At 42.7% G+C, this 23114-nt stretch overlaps 11 protein-coding genes across 11 annotated transcripts; 6 read left to right on the plus strand and 5 right to left on the minus strand.

Moving 5' to 3' along the window:
• Position 1: 1 nt before the first annotated feature.
• Positions 2–1881, minus strand: K450DRAFT_231746 (uncharacterized protein). Its single transcript, XM_051587480.1, has 7 exons — positions 1841–1881; positions 1498–1769; positions 1297–1435; positions 1043–1228; positions 841–966; positions 367–781; positions 2–286 (listed from the first exon to the last, which is right to left on the minus strand). Exons 2-7 carry the CDS (start codon positions 1606–1608, stop codon positions 82–84), a joined length of 1182 nt encoding a protein of 393 aa, XP_051446533.1. The 5' UTR covers positions 1609–1769; positions 1841–1881; the 3' UTR covers positions 2–81.
• A 1-nt stretch (position 1882) lies between these two features.
• K450DRAFT_231752 (uncharacterized protein) lies at positions 1883–2972 on the plus strand. Its single transcript, XM_051587481.1, has 2 exons — positions 1883–2297; positions 2525–2972. The coding sequence occupies exons 1-2, from the start codon at positions 2084–2086 to the stop codon at positions 2956–2958; spliced, it is 648 nt and encodes a 215-aa protein (XP_051446534.1). The 5' UTR covers positions 1883–2083; the 3' UTR covers positions 2959–2972.
• Positions 2973–4889: 1917 nt separating this feature from the next.
• On the minus strand, positions 4890–5613 carry K450DRAFT_231757 (uncharacterized protein). The gene is made up of 3 exons (XM_051587482.1): positions 5253–5613; positions 5084–5176; positions 4890–5021 (listed from the first exon to the last, which is right to left on the minus strand). Exons 1-3 carry the CDS (start codon positions 5367–5369, stop codon positions 4959–4961), a joined length of 273 nt encoding a protein of 90 aa, XP_051446535.1. The 5' UTR covers positions 5370–5613; the 3' UTR covers positions 4890–4958.
• A 337-nt stretch (positions 5614–5950) lies between these two features.
• On the plus strand, positions 5951–6741 carry K450DRAFT_231759 (uncharacterized protein). Its single transcript, XM_051587483.1, has 3 exons — positions 5951–6260; positions 6327–6434; positions 6503–6741. The coding sequence occupies exons 1-2, from the start codon at positions 5993–5995 to the stop codon at positions 6401–6403; spliced, it is 345 nt and encodes a 114-aa protein (XP_051446536.1). The 5' UTR covers positions 5951–5992; the 3' UTR covers positions 6404–6434; positions 6503–6741.
• Position 6742: 1 nt separating this feature from the next.
• On the plus strand, positions 6743–10360 carry K450DRAFT_231764 (uncharacterized protein). Its single transcript, XM_051587484.1, has 5 exons — positions 6743–7318; positions 7386–9216; positions 9283–9714; positions 9792–10013; positions 10085–10360. The coding sequence occupies exons 1-5, from the start codon at positions 7005–7007 to the stop codon at positions 10295–10297; spliced, it is 3012 nt and encodes a 1003-aa protein (XP_051446537.1). The 5' UTR covers positions 6743–7004; the 3' UTR covers positions 10298–10360.
• Positions 10361–10384: 24 nt separating this feature from the next.
• Positions 10385–13849, minus strand: K450DRAFT_231775 (uncharacterized protein; the record flags this gene model as incomplete). Its single annotated transcript, XM_051587485.1, has 15 exons — positions 10385–10738; positions 10810–10884; positions 10949–11042; positions 11124–11523; positions 11592–11650; positions 11718–12088; positions 12151–12338; positions 12404–12527; positions 12609–12668; positions 12742–12834; positions 12897–13110; positions 13176–13342; positions 13417–13527; positions 13591–13654; positions 13716–13849. 15 exons carry the CDS (start codon positions 13844–13846, stop codon positions 10424–10426), a joined length of 2466 nt encoding a protein of 821 aa, XP_051446538.1. The 3' UTR covers positions 10385–10423.
• A 90-nt stretch (positions 13850–13939) lies between these two features.
• K450DRAFT_231783 (uncharacterized protein) lies at positions 13940–15203 on the plus strand. The gene is made up of 6 exons (XM_051587486.1): positions 13940–14063; positions 14140–14231; positions 14306–14383; positions 14451–14605; positions 14670–14801; positions 14903–15203. Exons 1-6 carry the CDS (start codon positions 13994–13996, stop codon positions 15096–15098), a joined length of 723 nt encoding a protein of 240 aa, XP_051446539.1. The 5' UTR covers positions 13940–13993; the 3' UTR covers positions 15099–15203.
• K450DRAFT_231785 (uncharacterized protein) lies at positions 15057–17595 on the minus strand. The gene is made up of 6 exons (XM_051587487.1): positions 17294–17595; positions 17175–17190; positions 16809–17082; positions 16286–16626; positions 16104–16226; positions 15057–16008 (listed from the first exon to the last, which is right to left on the minus strand). Exons 1-6 carry the CDS (start codon positions 17556–17558, stop codon positions 15309–15311), a joined length of 1719 nt encoding a protein of 572 aa, XP_051446540.1. The 5' UTR covers positions 17559–17595; the 3' UTR covers positions 15057–15308.
• A 1185-nt stretch (positions 17596–18780) lies between these two features.
• On the plus strand, positions 18781–20809 carry K450DRAFT_21042 (uncharacterized protein). Its single transcript, XM_051584789.1, has 4 exons — positions 18781–19498; positions 19573–19631; positions 19696–20046; positions 20136–20809. Exons 1-4 carry the CDS (start codon positions 18810–18812, stop codon positions 20459–20461), a joined length of 1425 nt encoding a protein of 474 aa, XP_051446541.1. The 5' UTR covers positions 18781–18809; the 3' UTR covers positions 20462–20809.
• Positions 20550–20936, plus strand: K450DRAFT_231791 (uncharacterized protein). Its single transcript, XM_051587488.1, has one exon. It carries the CDS (start codon positions 20639–20641, stop codon positions 20831–20833), a length of 195 nt encoding a protein of 64 aa, XP_051446542.1. The 5' UTR covers positions 20550–20638; the 3' UTR covers positions 20834–20936.
• Positions 20937–22938, minus strand: K450DRAFT_231796 (uncharacterized protein). The gene is made up of 9 exons (XM_051587489.1): positions 22881–22938; positions 22736–22799; positions 22616–22647; positions 22512–22545; positions 22294–22418; positions 22127–22233; positions 21780–22061; positions 21377–21699; positions 20937–21312 (listed from the first exon to the last, which is right to left on the minus strand). Exons 1-9 carry the CDS (start codon positions 22917–22919, stop codon positions 21041–21043), a joined length of 1278 nt encoding a protein of 425 aa, XP_051446543.1. The 5' UTR covers positions 22920–22938; the 3' UTR covers positions 20937–21040.
• Between the last annotated feature and the right edge of the window lie 176 nt (positions 22939–23114).

Here is a 23114-nt window from a genome sequence, read left to right on the forward strand (position 1 = left end):
CTAATATTTTGAGAATGATGTCTAAGCGTCACAAATGGCGATAATCAGGGTTTATTCAGTAATCTAACAGGTATTACATATTTACAATGCGTCATAGACTCCAAGTGCCTGGTAGCAAACTGCTCGTTGCTCACAAGCATCTTTCTCTTCTCTCAAAAGCAAAATGGTATAATCATTCTCACCACTTGTGAGAAAGCCATGCTCTCGGCCGCGCCATGCTATAGGTGAATCACGATATCCCCACACAGTTAATGCGCCCCAGCATTGCTTGGCTTTTATCTCTTTTCTAATGATTCCATATGAAATACGCACTGGATTAGTATTTATGATTGATTGCGTAATGAGGTGATAGAAAAATGCTATTACCTAAGAGTGATCAGCAAATTTTGAATGTACTGAGGGGTGACCAAACCAGCGCATCGAAGTAATGCAACGCTGCCAGTTGTATATGGCTCTGGACAGCTGTATACTGATAAAAATGGATCCGGCTTGTCGTTGACAGATAGTCTAATTGATAAACGGGCCATTAGCAAATGAAGTATTTTCACGATACATGTAGGCCGAGACTTGTACCTTTGTGATCCAAGTGTTGCCATTCCCAACCACTCGTGCGCTTCTAAGGCTTCGTCTTTCCATCTATTGTCAGGGGTAGCGCCCTCAGGTAGTTTCAAAGTTTCAAAATTCGGTAAGCGGATCCCTTCCAATTTCGAGGATGTCCATGATACTGATTTTTTGTTGTGCTGTACATTGGAAAGAAGTACATCTAGCGACGCTCCAGTATCTGAATAGACATCAGTTAGCCACACATGGTACTGCGCACAATGAATATTACCAACTTACTGGTATCAACTCGGGTCATGACCATTTTGAAGGATCGCGATAAATTGTTATCCAAACACCATTTTGTTCTGTCAAACGTCTTGTTACCCGGTCGAAACGTCGGTGCTGATACATCGATGGTAATGACTATGTAGTGAAGATGGCATTAGTATATCCGCTTTTTAACTTCAGTAGGTACCGATGCCATCATCATAGTACTAACTATATCTTCGTCCGTTTCCAGTAAATGTAGCGGCCTTTCCTTCCAAACCAAAAGCCTCGTAAGTTTCTTTTTGCAGACTAAGTACGAGATGGCCGTCACCATCAATAACTGCCACATCTTCAGTATCTAAGTACGTGTCTATTGTATGCATGTAAAACATTGAAGTTTTCTGATCCGAGCCGGCTTCTATAATTTGTCTTACGAAATGAGAAATCGACAGTGCAGAGGTATACTGACAAAAGCAATGTCCTTACTCTTTGTCAGATTTTTCTCCAAAAATGATGTATCTAAAAACATTGATAGCGGTGCTTCGACCTCGTAAAAGAACTGCTCATTTTCAGTAATGGATCGAAGTAGCACCTCAGCTTGCGTGTCAGCTAGCAGAAGTTGAATCTATAACGCGATTGAGTCAATGGTCTATTGTTTGGTGACTGAAAGCGCGGTTTGGTACTTGCCTCATGGTTAAATGGATGACTGTTAATGAGTTTTGAATGAGGCTTCTTGTCAGAGTCAAGTTCGAAATACGTCAAGAACAAGTGGCTCTTGTTTGTCGGTTGTGGGAGCATTAAGATTAAATAGTCTATGGTTTCTATGGTATTTGACAGGCTTTACCGGTTGCCACTTTCCCAAAAATTTCAAAGCTCGACACAAAATTGAACATCGGATTGGCAGGAAACGACACCTTACGATTACTCCGTTATCCAACCGTCCATTGCATTGTTACGACAGATTAAAAATGATATTAATAACAAACATCAAACGAGCTATTGGTTTAAACATATTTCTATTCGTACCAACCTTATATCCCTCTTAATAAGCACACAATGGGTGGAGCATGGGTGTGGCTTAGAGCCATTCAGCGGTCACAGACTTGTTTCAGAAGGCGGCCTATGATTGGCTCCGGCGGGTGCTCACGGGACGTCGACCAGATTGCGGTTTACGATTTGCCAGTTGGGTGTCTTTCCACACTTCTCCAAACCCTAGTATTCTACCAAAACTGACTCTACTCACTCACTTTCAACCTTTACCAATTCACCAAGAATGCATATCGAGATTGTACAAGCCGCCGAATTCTTATGTAGACTCTTGCAAACGAAGCTAGACCCTGATCCTCTATCCAAGTTCAAGGACAGACTGATTGAAGTCCTGAAATCCCGCTATGCGGACCATTGGGATACGACACAGCCATATCGTGGAAATGCATATAGAGCGATTTCAAACTTCAGTGGAGTGATGGACGATGCATTGTTAGCAGGTAAATAGACCCATTTATGAATATTTTCCCGAATGTTGCAACGGGGGGTGGCCGTCGGTCATTGGGTTTAATATAGGAATGTTTGGGCGAAGAAATGATTTTGCCCATGGTTTATGAGTGTTCACATTGAACACCCATTCCCCTCTATTCTTATTGTTCAAGCTGTTAAAAATACTCCAAAAAACATTTTTTTGAAAAGCACCTCACTAACTTTATTTTGTCTATAGCTGCAAAGAAGGCCGATATTGATGCTAAATTACTTCACTCATATCTTCCGCGGGATTTCGTTCTTTGGATCGATCCATTTTCCGTTGCATATCGCGTTGGTGATCACGGAAACATCATGACCTTATTTGAAGATCGTTCAAGAGGCCGTATCACCTTCAAGGTTGATCCTGCATCAAACCATACTGAAAGCCTTATGAACGGTAGCCCAGCCCTCCCTGCTTCCGTTATCAATGGTGCTTTCAAAAGTCCTGTGAATAGTCCTAGACTGCAACATCTTCAGCCTCGAAGCAATGCAGTTAGAATAACCCCTCCTAATAGTCCGGAAAAGAACGACCCAACCACCAAGAAATCGCGAGGTCAATCACAGACGTCACAGCAGCAACAAACAGGAGCACAGGAGCAGCAAAACCAACAGCTTGTTCTGGCAAATTGATCAAGGTGTTGAAGCTGGTCATTCGAGTCTAACGATGAAGAATCCAATGCGATTTTGTGGTTGCTCGCTGATAGCCCTTTCTTGGACCATCAGTGGCAAGGTATTCTTTGACTTGGGAACATTCCCTTTTCTTTGTATAGTATATTATATTTTCTCTTGTTCCCCTCCCTCTCCCCTTACTTCTCATTAGATTCCTTTGCTCCTCCATCGCCTCCATGATGTTTACCTTTTCATCTGCACTACCCTGAATTATGTATCCTCTCGCTATTGTTCTGTCTTTATTTTTTCTCTCTCTCTCTCCCTTTCGTTCTCATTTGACGTTTGTTTTATTTCATTTTCGATTTGCTCTTTCGAGTTGTTTACTACGGCACATCTTGTACATGATTCTCAGTTTTATTTTCTGAACATAAATGAAAGCAAATTTGTTTTAAAACCATGCATGCTTGCGAGTGTCGTTTATTACAGTAGACGTGCGAAAGCTTATGCGGCGGAGACGAACATGAAGGTGGATGGAGCCATACAGCCGATACTCTACGATGTGCAGTAAAGTATACAGAAACCGACATATCTGTGCGCATTCAACGTCGATGTGATACACAGCCCTTTCTTTGGGTTCATGTCTGACTGGATTGAAAGGAGAGTTTTAGCATGGCACAAGTGAGCTTGGGGTGGGCAAAAGCCATGACTAAGTAATTTTTGTCGTTGATCAAAAGTGTCCATCTGAGGTTCCCACAGACTATATCCTTCCTTCTCTCTACGCACTCCTCCTTTTATTACTATGGCCATAGAACTACCCAAAGTCGAGCACTGCATCCTCTCTATACCCGAGCCACACATTCTCCTGGTCACCATCAACAGACCAAAGCAATTCAATGCCTTGCATCTCGAAGCGAATCAGGAATTAGGAAGAGTTTTTGACTGGGCAGAAGATAACCAAGAGATTTGGTGCTCGGTGGTAAGAGCCACATACAACAACATCATACAACAGTTTGATACAATGAATAACACGTTTTTGTAGATCACTGGTACAGGTGGCAAGTCATTCTGCGCTGGTATGGACCTCAAAAGTGCCAACCAGGCACAGCAGTCCAATACTCCCGGAAGCAAAAGCAGCTTGTCTGGAGGCGAAATGCCAGCCTCAGGTTTTGGAGGGCTCAGCAAGCGTAATCAAGCTCGTAAGCCTGTAATTGCTGCTGTGAATGGGTTTGCCTTAGGTACTGCATGGTGACAATGAAAAATTCCCGTCCCGATTCAACCCCACATTTTTTTTTCTAACATTGAATGTCACTTAGGCGGAGGTACGGAAATTGTGTTGGCATGCGATATAGTAGTGGCCACAGAGAAATCAATTTTTGGACTTCCTGAAGTCAAGCGCGGTGTCATTGCTGCTATGGGCGGTATCGCTCGCGTTGTGAGAATCATTGGCTATCAACGTGCCTGTGAGATGGCCCTCACTGGTCGTCACTTGAGCGCCCACGAAGCCAAGAACTTTGGCTTCGTCAACGAAGTCATCAGCAACGATCAAGATGTCGTTACTGCCGGGTTAAAGTGGGCCAAGCAAATTACTGCAAAGTAAGTATTGATATCCTCTTGTTTCGACCTTTTGACATGTAGCCGAGCCATCCTCTCAACTTTATTTTTCTTTTCTAAGCTCACCTGATGCAGTGTTTGTCACTAAACGCGGACTTTTGCTTGCCTTGGAGCGTGAATCACTCACAAAAGCTGCCAATGAATTGATGGACACTGAAGAAGCTCAGAACTGGACATCGGGTCAAAACTTGGCTGAAGGACTTCAGGCGTTTGTAGAGAAACGGTCTCCTAATTGGACCAATCCTCAACCTGTGGGTAAAAGCAAATTGTAAATTTGCCACCACATGATATCAAAGCTGTTGACAGCTACGAAACAGAGAAAACATAAAATTTGACAATAAAATTGTAATCGTGCGTGGGCTATGTAACATTACAAATATCGTTGTATGAAGACCAAAAAAGAATAATGTTCAGAAACTTCCTCTCCGCTGCAAATGTTCTCTCGCCGACGTACGAAATGGGTATCCTTCACTCTAAGATGCGATATTAGTTGCCACGCTGCCCCTCATCTTACGATCGATATCCTTCAACCTACCCTTTTGGATTCAATGGAGGCAATCCTTTCTAACGGAATTAAAATAAATATATACGATAATATTAAGCCTGCTACAACGAGAATTATTCCTCTCTGTCAGGGGTGGTGGTATAAGTAAGAGGAGGTAAGTAGTGGCGTCTAGCCAGAGTCATAAAACAAATGGGCGTACCTTGTTCGATGAAAGAGTAACATCTACAAATTCCTCAATGACACTGCCGAATAGTCCATACTGTGATGTCAAATACCCCAAGCTAAAAGCGATAATGAAGCCAACGATTATTTGCATAGAGCCAGGACCAGATTAGGAATTAGACCTCATCCAGGCAAATAATAAGGAAAGAGAGAAGGTTTTCAAACGAGATGCTGACAAGGACAAGGATGTCACAGTAGAAAGAATCTTGATGTCAACTGAATCTGTTTGAAAACGTCCCTCCACCATACGCGAAAGAGCTGGAGAAATTTGAATGTGAAGTGAAACTCAGCAAACTCTGGCCAATCAAAATTACACTTTGAATGTGAAGAGGTTGTGGATAATGGATACACTTTGATGTTGACATGTCGTTCATAGAGTATGTTGTGCCTTTCCATGCTGACTGGAATGCACCCGAGTAACAGCCCAGCGCAATGACTTGTTGATATTTTCGCATTCAATCAAATACTTTATATCTTGTTCTTATGCCCATACAACTCTTTTCATTTAACAGTAAATATAATCTATTCATCAAGGTTGGAATATTCGCTCCATTCAAAAAACACTGTCAACTTTATGAATTTTGGTTCCGAGCCAGGAAGAGGTGATCAGTCGAGAACGAGGCGGTGTTTGAATCGTGACAGTGAAAACGGCAAGGTTGAACTTCTCGATCTACTGCGAGATCTTGCTTTGCCTTCTTATTTTCAGCTCACTAGCTAATGGGTGTTAAGAATTTATGGGATATCCTTGCACCCGTAGCTCGCCCTGTACAGCTTGATTCTCTAAGACAGCGAAAACTAGCCATTGACGCGAGCATTTGGTTATATCACTTTTTAAAGGCCGTTAGAGACAAAGAAGGCAATGCCCTCAAGAATGCCCACATAGTTGGCTTCTTTAGAAGGATATGTAAACTTCTATATTACAACATTAGACCAGTATTTGTATTTGATGGAGGTGCCCCGGCTTTGAAGAGACTTACAATCGAAAGTATTCATTGACGGACTTGAACCATGCTTCGACTACCCCTTTAACACGTCTCTTGTTTTTGCAGAGGGAGCGACGGCAACGTAGATCAGAGAGAACAAAAGATCTTAAGAAAACTGCAGAAAAGATACTTGAAACCCAGTTGAAGGTTCAAGCCATACGTGAACATGAGAAACGGTAATTTTTGCTGGAGGATGCTGTTGAAACTTGGCTGAATGTGCACTGACCTCCTCGGGCCCTGTTAGTGCTAGTACTGCAATTGCAAGCAACGACGTGAAGGATGTCATGGCTGGAAATTTTACCTACCTAGACGAGCTTCAAGCTGCAGCTGTTAAGAGTCGGAGGTTTCGCAAAGATCCATATGAACTCCCAGCCGATAGTGGCGAAATCAAGTAATGACTAGCATCTCCTGTTTACGCAATATGAGGAGAGCATGGTATTGACCAAGGTATCATCAAATTTTATTAGGAAAGCCAAAGAGAAACTAGATCCACGCTTTGCCACAGATGAAGAGCTTCGAGAATTTATCATGGAATTCAAAGTATTTATTACCTGCTTTCATATCTTACAGTCGACCTATCTTCACTTTATCAGCGGACAATTTAACTGACATTGAGCATGTCGTAGCCTTCAGATTTAAATGTGGATTCCGACACATTTCGTTCATTGCCAACCGAAATCCAATACGAAATTATTCAAGATTTGAAGTTAAAGTCTCGCCAGACTTCTTGGGCTCGATTGGATGAGATGATTCGCAAATCAAAGACATCGTTGGACTTTTCCAAGCAGCAAATTCAACACTTGATGCATAGGAACGTCATGACACAGCGTCTTCTTGATGTCAACAGTGCAGTCGGCAATGTAAAAGATCTTCAGCCTGTGAGAATTGCGAGTGAGAGAGGAAAACAATATGTACTAGTGAAAAACGAAGATGTCACTGAAGGACTTGGATGGAAGCTACCAGGTCTACATTATGATAAAGGTACTGCTGATAAACCTTTGCTGGAAGAAGACATTCAGGAAGAAGAGGAAGACTCGGATGATGACACTAAGGAGACAGCGTAGGTTATAATTTCTACGGTTGTACACTCGTGTATTTGTCTGTGTTGTAATTGACTTTCGTTCAAGTGATGGTCCAAAGGATAAAGTTTTGCAGGCTATAGAGAGCAATCCTACCCTGAAGCGGTTATTGGAATCGATGAATAAAAACGATACTCAACGCGACGCTAATGCCGCTGACAACGATGCTGATGTTGTCGACACTGGTTTCAGTGACGAAGGTAGCGAGGACGACAATGAACTGTTTGTCCAAACACGACCAGAGCATGAACGCAGTATTCAAGATTCTAGCATTCAAGCTGACATTTTGGACAATATGAACGCCTATGTGGATGACAATCTGAGCATTCAAGAAATTATGGCACGTTTCCAGAGCAAGCAGGACTTGGACGAGAAGCTCAAACTTCAACATGACACTGCTCTCAAGGAGCCTTCACCAACTCAAGAGACTGGACCTGATATTGAAACTATGTCTGGGCCGGAATTAGTCAATTATTGGATTAAGCAGTCCCCGGATGCATTTATTTATGAACATTCGCTCAATGATGAATACAAACATATAATAAGAGATGCTGTGTATACGCTAAGCGTCGAAGACATGGAATCGAAGCTATCAGCCATCAGCCGTAAAACTGGAAAACTAGCGTTGCACGATGAATTACGACAAGAATCGTTCAGATTCTACATAACAATTTTGGAAGGAACTATGAAGTGGAAGCGATTGCAAGTTCAGTTACTGGAGCAATTCGAAAATCAGGACAAGCCAGAAATGGCCGATGGTCCACAATCCGACAAAATGGTTTGGGTTGATAGCGACGATGACTTTGAAGCACTAGATTATAGTTTGCTTGAAGAACCGACAGTTCCGTCAACTACTCCACCTGGTCAAACCACGATAGACCATCCAGCGAAAGACTTTAAAGGCAAGGAAAATGAACATCGAGGAATGAGTGCGACTTCACACCCAATCATGCCTCTTTCCAATTTCGACTTTAATATCAATATACCAATACAGAAGTCCAGCTTGTTACGCCCAACTAGTGAAAGTGTCATGGAACATGAAACAGTTTCTTCTCAGGAACAATCATCGATACATGAAACACATGCCAACCATGAAGTGGTCGAAGCAGACACCAGCGATATCATAGAATTGGAAGAATCCGAAGATGAACAGTGGCAACAGGTCGACGTAGATCATGATTCTGATGTTCAAGTTTCATATAATAACATCGTTCCAAACTTTTCGCCATCATCATCGAAGAGCAGTTCAGCAGAGGTTGAGCTGTTTGTCGAGGAAAATAGTCATGGAATGGCACATATTCCGGAGCGGGAGCATGGTCATAATAATAACGTTTCAGATAACGATGACAGCCAACCACAGTCCATAACAGTGGATAAAGAAATTCTTGGAAATATTGATGAAGTTGGAGTGCAAAGTAACGCTAAAGTCAATGATCTGGAGTCGGAAACCGAGCCTACAAAGATGGGCGAGTATGCTGAAGACCATATGGAAGGTATTGAGAAAGATGAAGCTGAACACCAACTCAACAGTGGAGCCGATGATGCCCCTGAACGTGAAGCTGAAGAACTAGGCAAGACACTTCCGCAGCCTACTAACGAAATCACAAATGCTGAGATGGAGGAAGAAATTGAAGCATATATTGCGGACCAGGCCCAAGTGTCTGGCGAGCATGACGGCTATAATTCAGAGGAAGAACTTGGTTCAAAACTAGAAGCAGAAGACAGCGAGTACGCAAGATTTGTTGCCGAATTTGGCTCAAGAGACTATACTGATGTAAGGCAAGAAATCAATGATGAATTGAGAGCGTTGGGTAAGGAGCAAAGACGTCAAAAGAGAGACATGGATGAGTTGACTACACAAATGATTGAGGATGCTCAGGTATGTGTTTGAAAGCATGGTCAAGGCGACTGTGAAACATTCACTAAAGCTGAAGTACTTGTTCAGGAGTTGCTTCGATTGTTTGGTATACCCTACATTGTGTCACCCATGGAAGCCGAAGCACAATGCGCTGAACTCTTACAGCTTTCATTGGTGGATGGAGTTGTCACTGACGATTCGGATGTCTTTCTATTCGGCGCCAGTAAAGTTTACAAGAACGTATTTAATCAAGAAAAGTTTGTAGAATGTTACATGTCGAACGATGTTGAAAAAGAACTAAGCTTGGACAGGCAGCGATTGATCCAGCTGGCCTATTTGCTTGGAAGCGACTATACTACTGGGTTTGCAGGAATTGGTCAAGTTGCCGCCATGGAAATATTAAAGGAGTTTCAAGGCGATCCCGATGAACCGCCTCTCAAACCCTTACAGAGGTTTAAAGAATGGTGGGAGACTCCCATGCTACCCAAGGATGAAACGTCGGATTTCCGAAAGAAATTTGTAAGTGCCATCAAGGAATATACAATCAAACTCCATTTCTATTATTCCGCCATACTCACTTATATTTGCTTTGGTAGCGTAAGAGACACAGCGGTCTAGAAATTCCTGAAGACTTTCCGAATCCACACGTTAGAGAAGCATATATTAGTCCCCACGTCGATGCGTCCACGCAAGAGTTTGAGTGGGGAATGCCGGATCTGGATGCTCTTCGACGTTTTCTTTACAGTATGCTTGGATGGGATGAGAAAAAGGTCGACGGCTTAGTTGTGCCGGTCATCAAAGAAATGAACAGTCGAAAGGTAAAGGGATATGAACGGTCAATCTTCATTTTACTACTGTGTTTCATACATTAACGTGTTTGTCTCCTTAGGCTGCGGCGCAGGCGTCCATTGGGCAGTTCTTTGATGTTACTATTGATAGACCTGTTCAGCAGCCGGTTCGCAAGCGAGCGTACAAAAGCAAAAGATTGCAAAAGGTTGTACAATCACTCAAAGAGCAAGATCAAGCGGCTAGTAAGAAAAGAGCAAAAAGTGGCGACGATAGTAAAGACACTGCCAATTCGCGCTCTACCAAGCGTAGATAAAGCAGACCTTGTGTATATATTGTGTGAAAATAAAGTGGGGAAACGGTGAGGTAATACAATAACCTCACTCATTATGTACAAAAACCATATGATAGTCATTATAAGTGTATACGGGTAAGAGAATGATTAACGGTCCTCGCTAGCAAAGGGAGCTGATGCGGGTGGGCCAAAGATGCTGTTTTTGAACTTGTCGATATAATGATTAAAGTAATTACTAACAATCAGCATGGTAGTGGCTGATCTTTGGGATTTGTGCATTTTGGTCTCCAGCAGTTCAACTTTGCTGTAAAAATTAGTGACATTTTCCTCCACGTCTTTCAGCTTGTCGTTAATAACATTCATTTCGTAGAGCAACTTTGCGCTGCCGTCCTCAAGACCTTTTACAGTACTTTCCATTCGCGCTTCCTCCTCCAATATCTCATTAGCAGCTGCTTCTGTTTCCTATATGTTTATTAAAAGGTTGAGTCTATAGCCGTGTCGCTTTTCCCATCCTACTGTGATGAATAACCCACCTCAAACATCTGCTTTCTGTGAAGCCATGTCGCCTTTAATCTGCGGGCTTGCTCTTGATACATTTGTGACGTATGCTGTGATATCTATGCAGTCAGTATTAGGAAGCATAAATGGTTTGAAAAACAAAAATCTACTGACCTCTAGCTCTGTGACAGCGGCAGTCAATTCAGCTTGCTGATCAAGCAGTTTGTCATACAAAATATAGGTCTTTACATCCATTGTCGCGTATTTTCTGTAATACCATTGCAAAACCAGTTAATGTGAGTTGAGTAATGTGCTAAAAGGTGAAACATTAGGGAAAAGCATACATTACCTTGGAATCTGGGTTAACATCGGTACGGAAGTGAAAGAATGGGCGCGTTGGAAAAGCAAAGAATGCTTTTTGTTGTAAACATCAACATCATCTGTATCTGAGAACACAATGGCATGTCCTTCATCCGCATCGTTGTGTAGTGAATCATCCATTGGCTGCGAAGATACCGCCATAGGTAGCATACTATCAGATACGGATCGTAGCATTCTGGGTCGGGATTCCGCTGCAATTACTTTGACAGCCGGTGTCTCCGCTTGGTGGGGTACAGCATCGTGGAATTCCTCGCTCGGCGTCATTGGGGAATCATCGTCTGCCGTTTTCAATCCTGTCAACTTGCTGCTAATATTAGAGGTTTCCGTTCCAACTCTTGATAACTTCTTATTAAACGCAGAAGGAAGATCTAAGTGGGCAAAAGAAAGGTCAAAAACGTTCAAAGAAACGGTTGGAGCTCGCATGTAAGAGATCTACCTTTATCCAAGAGCTCTAAAGAAGGCCGCGCACTGTCTCTCTCCGAGTCTGACGCCGAACTTTGCAAACATATTAATATTACATACAACTTTGCGAAACAGCAATGAAATTGAAGGCAATACGGACTCATCATTCTCAAAACCAATTCCGGGTGACTGTGGAGGTGATCGTAATCTAGATTTGTCTTCAAGTGGAGCAGACGGAGAGCCTTGAGGGGATATGGACAAATCGGAAGTCGTTGGAAATTTCTGCAAGGCTTCTCTAGAGCTAGCGCCACCCGGATGAAATGTTCGAGATTTACCACTTCCTCTGCGAGTCCTCTCTTCAGACGGTAGCCCTGGAGCCCAGCCGATATTGTCGTTCATAGAGTAATTATACCAGGTACTTTTATTAGAGTTGTGCCTATCGAACCTGTTGCGAGGATCATGCGCTGCCATCCTTGTGAAAGAACCAGCTACCTTGGATATCATCCCAGCAGCTACCTCGCTTGTTTTGGTCTTCATTGATTGTAAGCATAATTGATTACACACTATATGATAATGTACAGATGACTGCTTACCGTTCTCGCCGATACACCCCGAAGAAGAGACTTGCTTCCTTGAATCCAATCAACAGGAAAATCGACATCATAGTTGTTGCTTCCCTTCAATCTTGGCCTCCAAATTACGCGAAGACTATCGATGGTGGCATGCCTCGAGAATATATCTGGATCCGAGGTTTCACTAACCAAGGGTGAATTGCCCATGCCTAATTTTGAACATTAGCATGTGTCCATTATCAATAAGATACATATGATGTAGCAAACTAGTTACCAGAAATATCATCCAGCTTTGATTTTATGGCCTTCCTGACTTTTAAAGGTCCCAGGGTGTACTGATCCAGTTTTTCCAATGTGGGAAGGTCAATTGCCCCTGTCCGTAGTAGACCCTTGGAACGCTGTAAGTATGTGAAAAACGTGGGTCAGCGTATGAAGAAAACCCCATGAATATCCAGTCAATGTTATGCATGGCATTCTACCTGAAAATTAGCGATGTTGTAGGAAAATGTCTCGTGGTCCGTAAAAGGATCTTTAACCGTCTGAGAGAGATATTTGTAAAGAAAAATCAGCTCGTTGTTCTTTGATTTAACACAATTTTTTGATTGTTCTTACAGTAAATCCTAGGTTGTAGAGCTTTTGGCGACACATTATGAGTTTGGTGATTAGAGCTGTGAGTAAGTGTGGCTCCATCCAAGCTTCGCGGATCTAATTTCGGAAAGGTAAGGTGAGAACAAGGCGACGTATCGAAGCAACGGTAACAATACTACCTCTTGTATATCTGCTGGATTATATTCCCTGTAAAAGCTTCCAAATGCCTTCATTGTTTCATTACACAGCAGCCCGTCTATATACTCTTTCTTCAGTAGGTGAAATAGGAATAATGCAGTCTGAGCAACCGTCACCAAATTGATCACCGCATCGTCAAACGGTACGACGTCTGAAATTCGGTAAAGGGATCTAAACTTGTCCTGCGACGCTTGACTGTTATGTTCAAATGTTAGGTTGAGGAACAGGTCGTAGCGGTCTTTATACTTCGTTAAACTCACTTTGCATGGTTCAGATTGAGAGCACTACGTCCTGTGCAATTGCATTTTCGTAGATTGATGTTGACATACACTTGCTTTATACATGCTTCGTAGTCACCATCCGGTATAAGTACCATGTCCATATCGTATTCGCTAGGATCTGTTAACATGATTTCACCAAGTCGAGTCTAAAGATCAATAGAAACATGGTTACACTGCTGTCAAGCGGATGTGGATCAACTTGATTTCAGTATCAGCTTACAGATTTTGGTTTTAGAGAACTGTCGTTCCTGAATATCTCTAGATGCGAGCGCAGCTCTGCATTGGGATTCTGTAGATCGGCGCTGGTGATCGCAATAACGCAGACTTTGATCTAAACGAATTCAGTCATCAGTATCATCAATGTTAGACTATGTGCCAGGGAAGTCCGACATACCCTATGCGAGGGATCTCCAGTAAACACCTTGATGGCATTAGAGGTGACATTTCGGTCGCATATCCTGTGAATGAGTTGATAAGCAGGTTGGTGAGATTCAAAATTCTATTACTGAAAAAGCTTACCATTGTTCAACAACATATAACTGGTATCCCTCTAGCCACTCTTCTTCAGCGACAATACCAAGACCACAGCTATGAGCCAAGTTCAGGACAGCCCGCCGCTCGACAAATACGTGCTGCTTGGTGTCATTCATGCAAGCTGTGCAACTTCTGGGGATTCGAGGATGGGTGAATAACTCCGACTTTGTTAAGAATCAGGTCGGTCCAGCCAGCCAGCCAGCGATTTTCAAAGCCCTTCAAACATCCCAAAACTCTGATCTACGCTTTTATATCAGATCCCAATGGCATTGTTCGATAATCCACTGGCTTTAATAGCTTTGGTGGTCCTTGTTCTCGCCATCATAGCAATAGGTAGATGGAAATCATTATGGCTCTTACGGTAAACTGATCTTACGAAACAGCAACTAATCCTCAACACTCTCTCAAGGCTTGATTTTCATTGTTCAGAAGAAAGCAAATAACAATACATACTTAATTCTTGGAGCAACAGATGCCGGAAAGACTGCTCTATTTACTAGAGTAAGTTATAACGCTCTATTGGAATATTAAACACGTTTACTTTTACTTATGACTACCACGTTTTCTCGATTTAGCTTCGATATAACAAGAAGTCGCCAACCATCACGTCTATGAAGGAAAACGAAGCCACTATCCAACTTGTAGATGATAGCGTATGAAAATTGTCATTTATTTTATTTGTAAATGTCAACACAATGGTCTGAACTATCTATGTTTCAGGGAGCTGCAATCACCAAACAACCAATTCAACTCGTTGATGTCCCCGGGCATGAGCGCTTGCGTTTCCGATACGCAGACTTTATGCCCATCGCCCGTGGTGTTATCTTTGTTGTCGACAGCACAACTGTTGGACGATCCGCTCGTACCACTGCCGAGTAAGTCATATATATGACCTTATTTTCAGTATTTGACGGCCGTGATCACTGACTTTGTCATCAGATACTTGTACGATGTCTTGGCCAACCAACACACTACCAAGTCTCGAATCCCAATAATAATCGCTTGTAACAAGACTGATTTATTTACCGCTTTGCCTACTAGCAAAATTCAGACTTTGTTGGAGGCAGAAATGTAAGTTGAGGAGATAGGGCTGTGGATAACCAATTGGATGGTCAGAATATTGACCAATAGCGCATATGGACGACCATAATTAACGATCTATTTCTCACTAGTAACCGACTGAGAGCAACTAGAAGTGCCGCTGTTGAGCAGCAAGAGTCATCCGGAGACGCTATAGCTGACTATTTGGGGTATGAGGGTCAAGACTTCAAGTTTGAACATTTGGAAAACGATGTCACCTTGATCGGATGCTCTGTTGAAAATGGAGATCTCAACAGCATAACTGAGTGGATTGCAGATTTGTCGTAAGGCAAGATGCCTTACGTAGATTATCCAAAATTTTATGATTGTAAATTACTTGTAGACGTATCGTATCATCACACTGTGATATATCGCCATAGTCTAGAGACAAAAGCAACATTTAGCAATACTGGCTTTAAACAAAAAACCAAACACACACACAAGAAGACAAACAATAAAAACATAATGATAACAAAACACCTCTCACATGTTCAACCTTTATTTCACAACACGAACGATGTATCGAGATACAGTGGCGGCAATCATGCTCATGCAACCACCAAAAGCAAGAACATAAGTGATTCCACTTTTTGCTGGGTGCGCGGGATCTTCAGGAGCCACGGAGCCGACGACGACGAAGATGACTGCAGCGATGATAGCAACTGCAAATTGGGGGAATACTATATACATGTTGTGAACTCCAAGAATAAGTCCGGCATCAAATTCTTCTTGGTTCTGCTCTTCATCTGCTTCTTTTGGTAAAGGAGACGAAGGGGCAGCGGCATCAGTAACGGCTCCATAATTAGCTGGAGTAATGGATTTTTTCTTTCGCTCATCTTCATAACTGACGTATTCTCCCACAAGTGAAAATGGAATCCACAAAACTATAGCCCAAGGAATACCCATGGTTGTGAGTACTATTGTTGCCCCAGTGACGGTTTCAACGTAAAAGGAAGACAAAAGCGCGATGGCAGATACGATATGGCCGAAGGTGTAAATGTTCTTTAAAGAGAATATGGAGTGCTTGGACACACCATCTTTGGTAACCAACATGGGCAGAACGACGCCGGCAACCACAGAAGTGATAGCGTAACAAAGCATCGCAAATGATCCGGCACGGGTACCTCTAGCCCATTCGTCAGGATTACTGCCATCAGTGGGATGGGTTTGGAAATAAATTTCAGAAACCCATTCGGTGCTGGTTGAGAGAAAAGTTGAGTCGCATCAGTATGCAGTGTATATTGATGGTGATTTTTGGAGTCAGTTATATACAACTGAAAGACTCTGACATACCTGTAAAACAAGAAGGGGAACCAGCCCATCCAGGCAAAGAATTGTGTATTGCACAATGTCTGGATGGGTCGTGGGAGGAATCGGAAAGCCTTCCAGATGTATGCGAATGTATGATACCATGGTCTATGCGTGAGAGTTAGTAATTTTGTCCGCCATAATGGATTATCATCACATCTACTTACTGATCCACATCTTCAGGAGATGGTTCCTGGACTTGTTCTTTCGTTGTTAGACTGGTAATTGTTAAAGTGGTGATGAAAACAATGATGGCCACCACGCAAAACACCTTGACTTGAGTATCACCAAAGAAGGGGAGGATATGGACGAGATCCATGAATCCAGTAAAGTGACCAATGACGGTAGCGGTATTGCTGAGCCGGGCAGACCATGCATTTACTCTGTCTTGCTGCCAGAGAGGAGGGATGTCCAAGATAAGGGCTCTGCAAATAGCTTGGACTGCGTTCAACGTAAAGTCCAAAAAGTAAAAGCTTGATACGCAAATGATAATAGCCCATTGCCGCCTCTGCAATGATAAAATTGGCTTGTTAGATTGGAGGATTTCGGATAGCGATTAAGTTACTGCTTCCAACGAAAGTATAGTATTAAGTGAAAAGAAAATATCGCCGCTCTCTCCGTCTATTTAATATATGCCTTGGCAAGGAAGAGGTTGAGATATATATATATAAAAATAGGGAAATTACTCACTGCAGCCTTTTGAGATTCGTCATCTTCGAATGTACCATTAGCTACGATCCAGTCTGCCATATCACGAGCATAGGCAACACCGAGCATAGACAAACAAGTCAAGATACCAGAAACGAAAATGTAAGGGCGTCGCTTTCCGAACCGTGAGGTACATTTATCACTGAAAGCACCAATCAAAGGTTGGACTAACAAACCAGACAATGGACCAGCAAGCCAGACCAATGCCGTTAGTTCCTTGGATAGCTCTAAAGAAAGTAGGTATGGAGTGCCATAACTGTTGAAGAATTTTTTGTTTAATTTCACGGCCACTGCATTTTTCGGGGCATAGCAGGAGGTCTTGATGACCAGGGGAAGAAAAATACTTACGAGAGTTCAACAGTCCCTAAAAGAATGAAATGGATGCGCATCGAATTAATATACCTTTCCAGGCTGGCCATACGGGTGAAGCGGATGCAATATCAGAAAACAAAAATCCAATAGCTTACATGTGAATTGAACACCAGCCATGCAAAGGGTCAATAACAGAATCTGAGCTAGAGAAAGACCTTTTTGATCATCAGGCTGTGCCCCCACTTCAGAAGTAGGTTCATCTTCTTTGATCCAGGGTACTGTTCCAGCATTGTAAACAGTGGCATCAAAACTTGATCTTCTTCGACGGTAGGAAGGTCTTGAGAACGGGGGCTTGGAGCGGCCTTTGCTTGACGATGGCTGGCCTGGCAGAAGTGGCGCACTGTCAGAAGAGTGAGTCATCTTTGCGTAAAAGCGTTCAATGAGAAGGGAGGGTGGGATTACAGGAATTTTTCAATGGAGGGGTTTTTAAATGGCTATGAACGCTAGCTTTCCGTTCAATTCAGCGTGTCCTTGCTAGGATGGCTTCCCTATAAAAGGCATTTCCAGGGTTGTCAAGTAGGTGGTGTTGTTGTTGAGAGGGCAATTCAATGTACGTTCTGCTGGGTATATTCCCTGCCCTTGAGGGTCATTTGATACCCCAAAGACTGGCACAGTGGCAAGCGACGATATTTGGCCGAGGTCAAACAGTCAATTCCATTTGGCCACAGCATGCCTTCTCCGCGCGTCTATACCCCCCCTCAAAGAACAGAGGGGGTATGACCTGACGTCTCAAGGTACTTTTCTTTGCACGATATAGAATTTATTACTGTGACATAATCTATATCCTGTCTATCCTGCCCTCCTGGCCACACCTCCTTGGATCTATTACGTATTTCAGGTGGGTTCTCCGTGTTTATTGAGTGAGTGGCATTATGATTAGTAGCATAAAGTTTGTTCATTTTGTTCACAGCGGTAGAACACGGTTTTACTCACACTGGCAATAGACCATTACCATATGGGAAATTTCTGCGATCAGGGTCTGATAGATTTTGTCCCACACTGCAACGGGCAATTTTTCACTCAATAAGCAACTACAGCCTTCCGAATATGCGTTTTCGAGCAAGTAAAGCAGGCTTATTGAAAAGTAAACAATATCGGACGGACGAGGTCTCTGGTATGACCAAGCCAAAAAGTATTTAGACTCTCCTTTCGTTTGCAGTCTGCACAGTTAACCGCTTTTATGGCGGAGAACTCCCCACCGTGCGATAATATTTTCATACTGTATCTGGGATTCATTTTTTCTCTTAAGCTTTCCTTCTATTCTCTCCGTAATACAGTGGAGTAAGCCAATTTGACGCTAAAGCTTAGATCCCAATATCATGATCGATAACTGTTAAAATTGAACTATACTTTTTTGAAAGTTTTTAAATGCACTGATTATAAGGATATTTGTGTATGGTATCACCAATAAAATATACAATGGCTATTTTTTCTTTATGGACGACCCGTTGTGTGAACCTCATTGCTGGATGTCACATGATGGGTGAAACCTTCGGAGATGTCTGCGCCGCCTCAAATTAGCCGTCTACCACATAAAATCCCAAAAAGACTGGCAAACAAGCTTTTTCCTTCCGATTTTCGCCTTTCAATGAGCTTGCGCTCTTCTTTGCAATGACTGACATATCAACCCCAGTGGCCGTTAACCGTAAAACACAAAGCGCATCTACTTCTCCCGTCTTATCGAACAATCGACGTCGTCAATCATGGCTTCGAGGAAATTCTTTCCTATCGTTGTTACCGGATTTTTCCAATTCAAAGAAGAAACGCCGTTCACAATCATTAGGCAACGTACGAGCTTCCATTGACGCTCCAAACCACATACACTATGTCAACAGCGACTTCGACCCCACTGCAGAGCAAATACCCGGCAGTGGCCGGAGACGAAGTAGTGATCGAAGCACCATATCCTCCATTTCATCTTTGTTCGCCAAAGTTGCTCGTAAGAAAAACCCTAGAAAAAATTCCATCAATTCAGCCTTCACTCCGGCTGCTATCCTAGCATCCGATCAAAAACCCTACATCCCGTATGTGAGCGCATTCGATGATCATGTCATAGGTCATCGATGTTCACAAAAACGAAATTCAACAAGCTCGTCTGCGACCGCCGTTGGTGAATATCAAGCCAATAAGACATCCCCTATTTCATTATCCCCACGCATCGCCTATGTTGAAGCACTTCAGCCTGACAAGAAGTTGGATCTCGACGAAATTCGAAACGATGCTTATCCTATCGAAAATGACGAAGTAGAAGTTGATCGATTGCAAGCAAAGAATGATCTAGTCAAACTTGCCTTCGATGGGTAAGTTGGGGGGGGGAGGGAAATTGAAGCTAATCAGTGGACATCTTCTGACTTTGAAATGTTTTATCATGCAGTGACTACTGCGCGCCACTAGATTTCAATGCTATAGAGTATCCACGCATTCTAGATATAGGTATGCATATATGCTCTTCCTATTGTCTATCTACTGTTTATATTAACAACCGTTTTCCATTCAGGATGTGGAGCTGGAAGCTGGTGTATTGATCTAGCTCAGCGATACCCCGACGCCACTGTTTTCGGTCTTGATTGTCAAGATATCTTTCCCGATCCAAAGAACATCCCACCAAACTGCCACTTGCTAGTTCATAATGTTCTTCATGGACTCAAGCAATACCCTGAAGGCTGGTTTGACTATGTACATTGTCGCTTCATGATGTTGGCCTTCTCACCTGAACAATACGTACAAGTCATGAGCGAATGCCTTCGAGTCACGAGGAAGCATGGGTATGTGGAAGTGATGGAAATGGATTTACGGATATACGGAGATCCAACACCTGGGCCATTGACGCAACGCCTCAATGAGGAAGGTAAGCAAAAGTTTCTACCCATTGTCTGACATGAGTAACCACAAATTTACCTAACGTGTGAATTTTTTTTTTTTTTTTCTTTGTTTCAGTTATTCATGCTACCGAAGACTTGAGGTTAAGCCCAAGAGTAGCAAGAAACCTTCCAGGCCTTTTTCCAGATCAGTCGAAAGTATCCTCCGCCAACACTCGCTATCTCTCTATGCCTATTGGCATGTGGGGTGGTCGACTTGGTGTGTTGTTCAAGGAGGATCTGTTCATGTTCACTAAAAAATGCCAACCAGCTGTTGCGCAGGCTCGCAATATCCAGCAGCGTACAGAAGAAGAATTTCAGAACGAGATGGAGAGAGTGTCACGTGAAGTCGAGGTTTATAGGTGCTTTATGAATTTTCACGCGTATTGGGTCGAGAAGGCATGATAACGTCAAACATTCCCGTCGCACCAACCGTTTGTTGAAACGTTTGTATATCATCTGACTCAACCGTACTATCCACCCTGTCTTTTTTTCTTATACCAATCTTTTTTGGTTGTATTTAATTCCGCTTACACACTCACTTCATGTGTATTTTTGTCATCCACCATATTAATTCTTGGTATGATTGTTGTACCTCCGTTTTCTCTAATCATTCTCTTTTTGTTCTTGCAAGTAATACCCATCCAGTTTTTTCCTTCTTCCCATCGTGCTGAAAACAGCATGTACATTATAATTATCAACATGGAGACATACGTTGTAAATATAAATCACTTTGAACTTTTTGTGTCATCATTTTCCAATGTCAACTTGAGATGAAATCAAAAACTTTAATAAGAAAGGGAATAGAGTAGGATGTAAGGTCAATGGTAAGGAAAGTGTGATGATAAGAAAAAATGTTATGCTACAAGGGAATTATGCTTGCGAAAATGGAAAAGAAAAAAAAATGGTATCTGAAACCGGTAAAACGATGGAAATGAATGTATGCCTAACATGATGGAAAATGCTAAAAAAAAAAAAAGGGACTTATTGTCCTTCTCGAAGTTTACCCCATTCTCGACCTTTGGCTATCACGATGACGAGCAAGCCAGACGAGAGAAAGAGCACACCGCCGCAAATGGTATAAAGAACGCCGTCGCCCAAGGCATCGTCAATAGCGGATGCAATCAAGGCACCGATTCCCGCCATAAGGTATCGAACAAAGTTGTTGCAGGCTGTTGCTGAGGCTCCACGAGTACGGAAGCAATCCACAAGATAAGCCGTAATGGCGACATTGGGAATCATCAAGGCAAAACCGACTGCAGAATACCAGGTGAGTACAAAGGGATCTGCACACAATTGTTAATGCAAATCCACACTTACGGAAAAATTGACAAACAAGCCCCCATGCAAAATGAACGTTCATTTTAATGCACCAGCCGTAAGCAATGAAAGCAAGACCTTCAACAGCAATGGAGGTCCACATAACCCAGCCGCCCAATCTCTGTTCAGGCCAGCTTTCGCCATTGGCTTTGGCCACTCTGGAACGATAAAGTTTGTCTGAATAACGACCACCGAAAAGGCCGCCTGACATCGCCCCAATGGCTTGAGGGAAATAGCATAGTCCAACAATGCCACTGGAAAGTCCGTATTGCAGTGTATAAGTACGAGTGAATGTAGTGTTGACCAGATAGAAGAACATAAATCTGTGAATGGAGAAAAGATTCGCGTATGTTTATGTCAGAACCCAACTTTTCTATTTCCATACTCAGATCAAAATGCTTACGTGAAGGCCACAAAGGTGACAACCAGTTGGATGTTTTTGTATCTCAAGATATCCAATGCTTGCAATGGATTGACACGGCGCTTCTTTTGCGTAGGAGCCGATTCAACTTCTGTTTTTTCCTTTTCATTGGTGGTAGGTAATTTCTCTGGAGGTGGTGCGGGTCTGAATGTTTCAGGCAGCAAGAAGAAGATACCACACAGCAGCAGGAACGAGAAAATCACCAAGAACCAAAATGTACTACGCCAGCCCAAACCTTCATTGAGATATCCACCTATAATTGGTCTGCATGGATGATGAGCATTTGCAATAACCATGCAACACACCAGTAGTCTATTCACTGCACTTACCCTAGAGCAGGTCCAAGAAGAGGTCCAATGGTATACCATGAAAAAGCGCGACCACGTTCATGAGGGTGGTAAATATCACTGATAGTACCAGCTCCTAGTGACATAACCTGTTGACAATGGGTGAGTCAGAGGTAAAACGACAAGATGTAAAGAGAGTGATATGTTACCGATGAGGATCCAATAGCGCTAAAGGCACGGAAGGCAATCAGCATGCCGATGTTGACAGACAGAGCGCATCCAATACTGCCAACCACATAAATGGAGAACGAAATCAAATAAATGTTACGCCGGCCTAATAGAAATGCCGAAAACGGGTAAACCATTGTCAACAACATATTTGGGAAGCAAGACATTCAGATCGACAGAATTTTTATTTTCCACTTACCATAGATGTCACCAAAGCTTGCCCACATGAGCGGCTAAAGATTGCAAGGTTTCGGTCAATTACTTAGAAGCTGCGAGCATGAAGTCAAAACGTCTACCACTTACAAAGAAGGCTGTAAAAAAGGTGAATATGGAAACTGGATGACAAAAGTTTAGAATCGGGGTTTGAAGCTAGTGCCAGAGCCATTTTTTTTTTCGTTTTATATTTTTTGTATTGGTACTTACGACTGGCATTGACAGCTGTTGCCGTCGTATTAAGCTCTTCTTGCACAGTGACCAGTGCTGGATACTAATGTTGAAAAAAAAGTGTATGGTATATTTTGAGTTTCAAGTAGCTGAAGTTGATGATAAACAAATCTCACCAACTTACGTAGATAGTCGACGAAATAGGAGAACTGCGTGTGCGCATTAATGCAGGTCAGTGAGTGTTTTCAACGCAAAGGAGACACGATTAGATTGCTTACTTACATTGAACCAGCCAAGGCAATGACGGCGGTGATACTGATCTTTTTCTTACTGGAATACGTCTTTGGATCAACGTCCATGTTACTCGATCTTCCTCGCCACCAAGCTTTTTTAGCGTTAGCAGGCTGCATTATGGACG

Source organism: Umbelopsis ramanniana (genome assembly GCF_025399195.1).
Source record: "Umbelopsis ramanniana AG unplaced genomic scaffold K450scaffold_14, whole genome shotgun sequence".
Classification (NCBI taxonomy): domain Eukaryota; kingdom Fungi; phylum Mucoromycota; class Umbelopsidomycetes; order Umbelopsidales; family Umbelopsidaceae; genus Umbelopsis; species Umbelopsis ramanniana.

Coding starts and splice junctions, on each gene's coding strand:
- K450DRAFT_231746 (XM_051587480.1), bottom strand. CDS start 1,608: ATGCTCCCACAACCGACAAACAAGAGCCACTTGTTCTTGACGTATTTC. Junction 1,229..1,296: donor GGAGAAAAATCTGACAAAGA/GTAAGGACATTG, acceptor GACAAATTATAG/AAGCCGGCTCGGATCAGAAA. Junction 287..366: donor AATTTGCTGATCACTCTTAG/GTAATAGCATTT, acceptor TGGAATCATTAG/AAAAGAGATAAAAGCCAAGC.
- K450DRAFT_231752 (XM_051587481.1), top strand. CDS start 2,084: ATGCATATCGAGATTGTACAAGCCGCCGAATTCTTATGTAGACTCTTG. Junction 2,298..2,524: donor GGACGATGCATTGTTAGCAG/GTAAATAGACCC, acceptor TTTTGTCTATAG/CTGCAAAGAAGGCCGATATT.
- K450DRAFT_231757 (XM_051587482.1), bottom strand. CDS start 5,369: ATGCAAATAATCGTTGGCTTCATTATCGCTTTTAGCTTGGGGTATTTG. Junction 5,177..5,252: donor TTACTCTTTCATCGAACAAG/GTACGCCCATTT, acceptor CACCCCTGACAG/AGAGGAATAATTCTCGTTGT. Junction 5,022..5,083: donor CCTCCATTGAATCCAAAAGG/GTAGGTTGAAGG, acceptor ATCGCATCTTAG/AGTGAAGGATACCCATTTCG.
- K450DRAFT_231759 (XM_051587483.1), top strand. CDS start 5,993: ATGGGTGTTAAGAATTTATGGGATATCCTTGCACCCGTAGCTCGCCCT. Junction 6,261..6,326: donor GAAGAGACTTACAATCGAAA/GTATTCATTGAC, acceptor GTTTTTGCAGAG/GGAGCGACGGCAACGTAGAT.
- K450DRAFT_231764 (XM_051587484.1), top strand. CDS start 7,005: ATGATTCGCAAATCAAAGACATCGTTGGACTTTTCCAAGCAGCAAATT. Junction 7,319..7,385: donor GATGACACTAAGGAGACAGC/GTAGGTTATAAT, acceptor CTTTCGTTCAAG/TGATGGTCCAAAGGATAAAG. Junction 9,217..9,282: donor AAATGATTGAGGATGCTCAG/GTATGTGTTTGA, acceptor GTACTTGTTCAG/GAGTTGCTTCGATTGTTTGG.
- K450DRAFT_231783 (XM_051587486.1), top strand. CDS start 13,994: ATGGCATTGTTCGATAATCCACTGGCTTTAATAGCTTTGGTGGTCCTT. Junction 14,384..14,450: donor TCCAACTTGTAGATGATAGC/GTATGAAAATTG, acceptor TCTATGTTTCAG/GGAGCTGCAATCACCAAACA. Junction 14,606..14,669: donor TCCGCTCGTACCACTGCCGA/GTAAGTCATATA, acceptor CTTTGTCATCAG/ATACTTGTACGATGTCTTGG.
- K450DRAFT_231785 (XM_051587487.1), bottom strand. CDS start 17,558: ATGACTCACTCTTCTGACAGTGCGCCACTTCTGCCAGGCCAGCCATCG. Junction 16,227..16,285: donor TCTCCTGAAGATGTGGATCA/GTAAGTAGATGT, acceptor TCTCACGCATAG/ACCATGGTATCATACATTCG. Junction 16,009..16,103: donor TTCCCCTTCTTGTTTTACAG/GTATGTCAGAGT, acceptor TCTCTCAACCAG/CACCGAATGGGTTTCTGAAA.
- K450DRAFT_21042 (XM_051584789.1), top strand. CDS start 18,810: ATGACTGACATATCAACCCCAGTGGCCGTTAACCGTAAAACACAAAGC. Junction 19,499..19,572: donor GTCAAACTTGCCTTCGATGG/GTAAGTTGGGGG, acceptor TTTATCATGCAG/TGACTACTGCGCGCCACTAG. Junction 20,047..20,135: donor GCAACGCCTCAATGAGGAAG/GTAAGCAAAAGT, acceptor TCTTTGTTTCAG/TTATTCATGCTACCGAAGAC.
- K450DRAFT_231791 (XM_051587488.1), top strand. CDS start 20,639: ATGATTGTTGTACCTCCGTTTTCTCTAATCATTCTCTTTTTGTTCTTG.
- K450DRAFT_231796 (XM_051587489.1), bottom strand. CDS start 22,919: ATGCGCACACGCAGTTCTCCTATTTCGTCGACTATCTAC. Junction 22,546..22,615: donor CCTTTTTTACAGCCTTCTTT/GTAAGTGGTAGA, acceptor TGCAATCTTTAG/CCGCTCATGTGGGCAAGCTT. Junction 22,062..22,126: donor CTTCTTGGACCTGCTCTAGG/GTAAGTGCAGTG, acceptor TCATCCATGCAG/ACCAATTATAGGTGGATATC.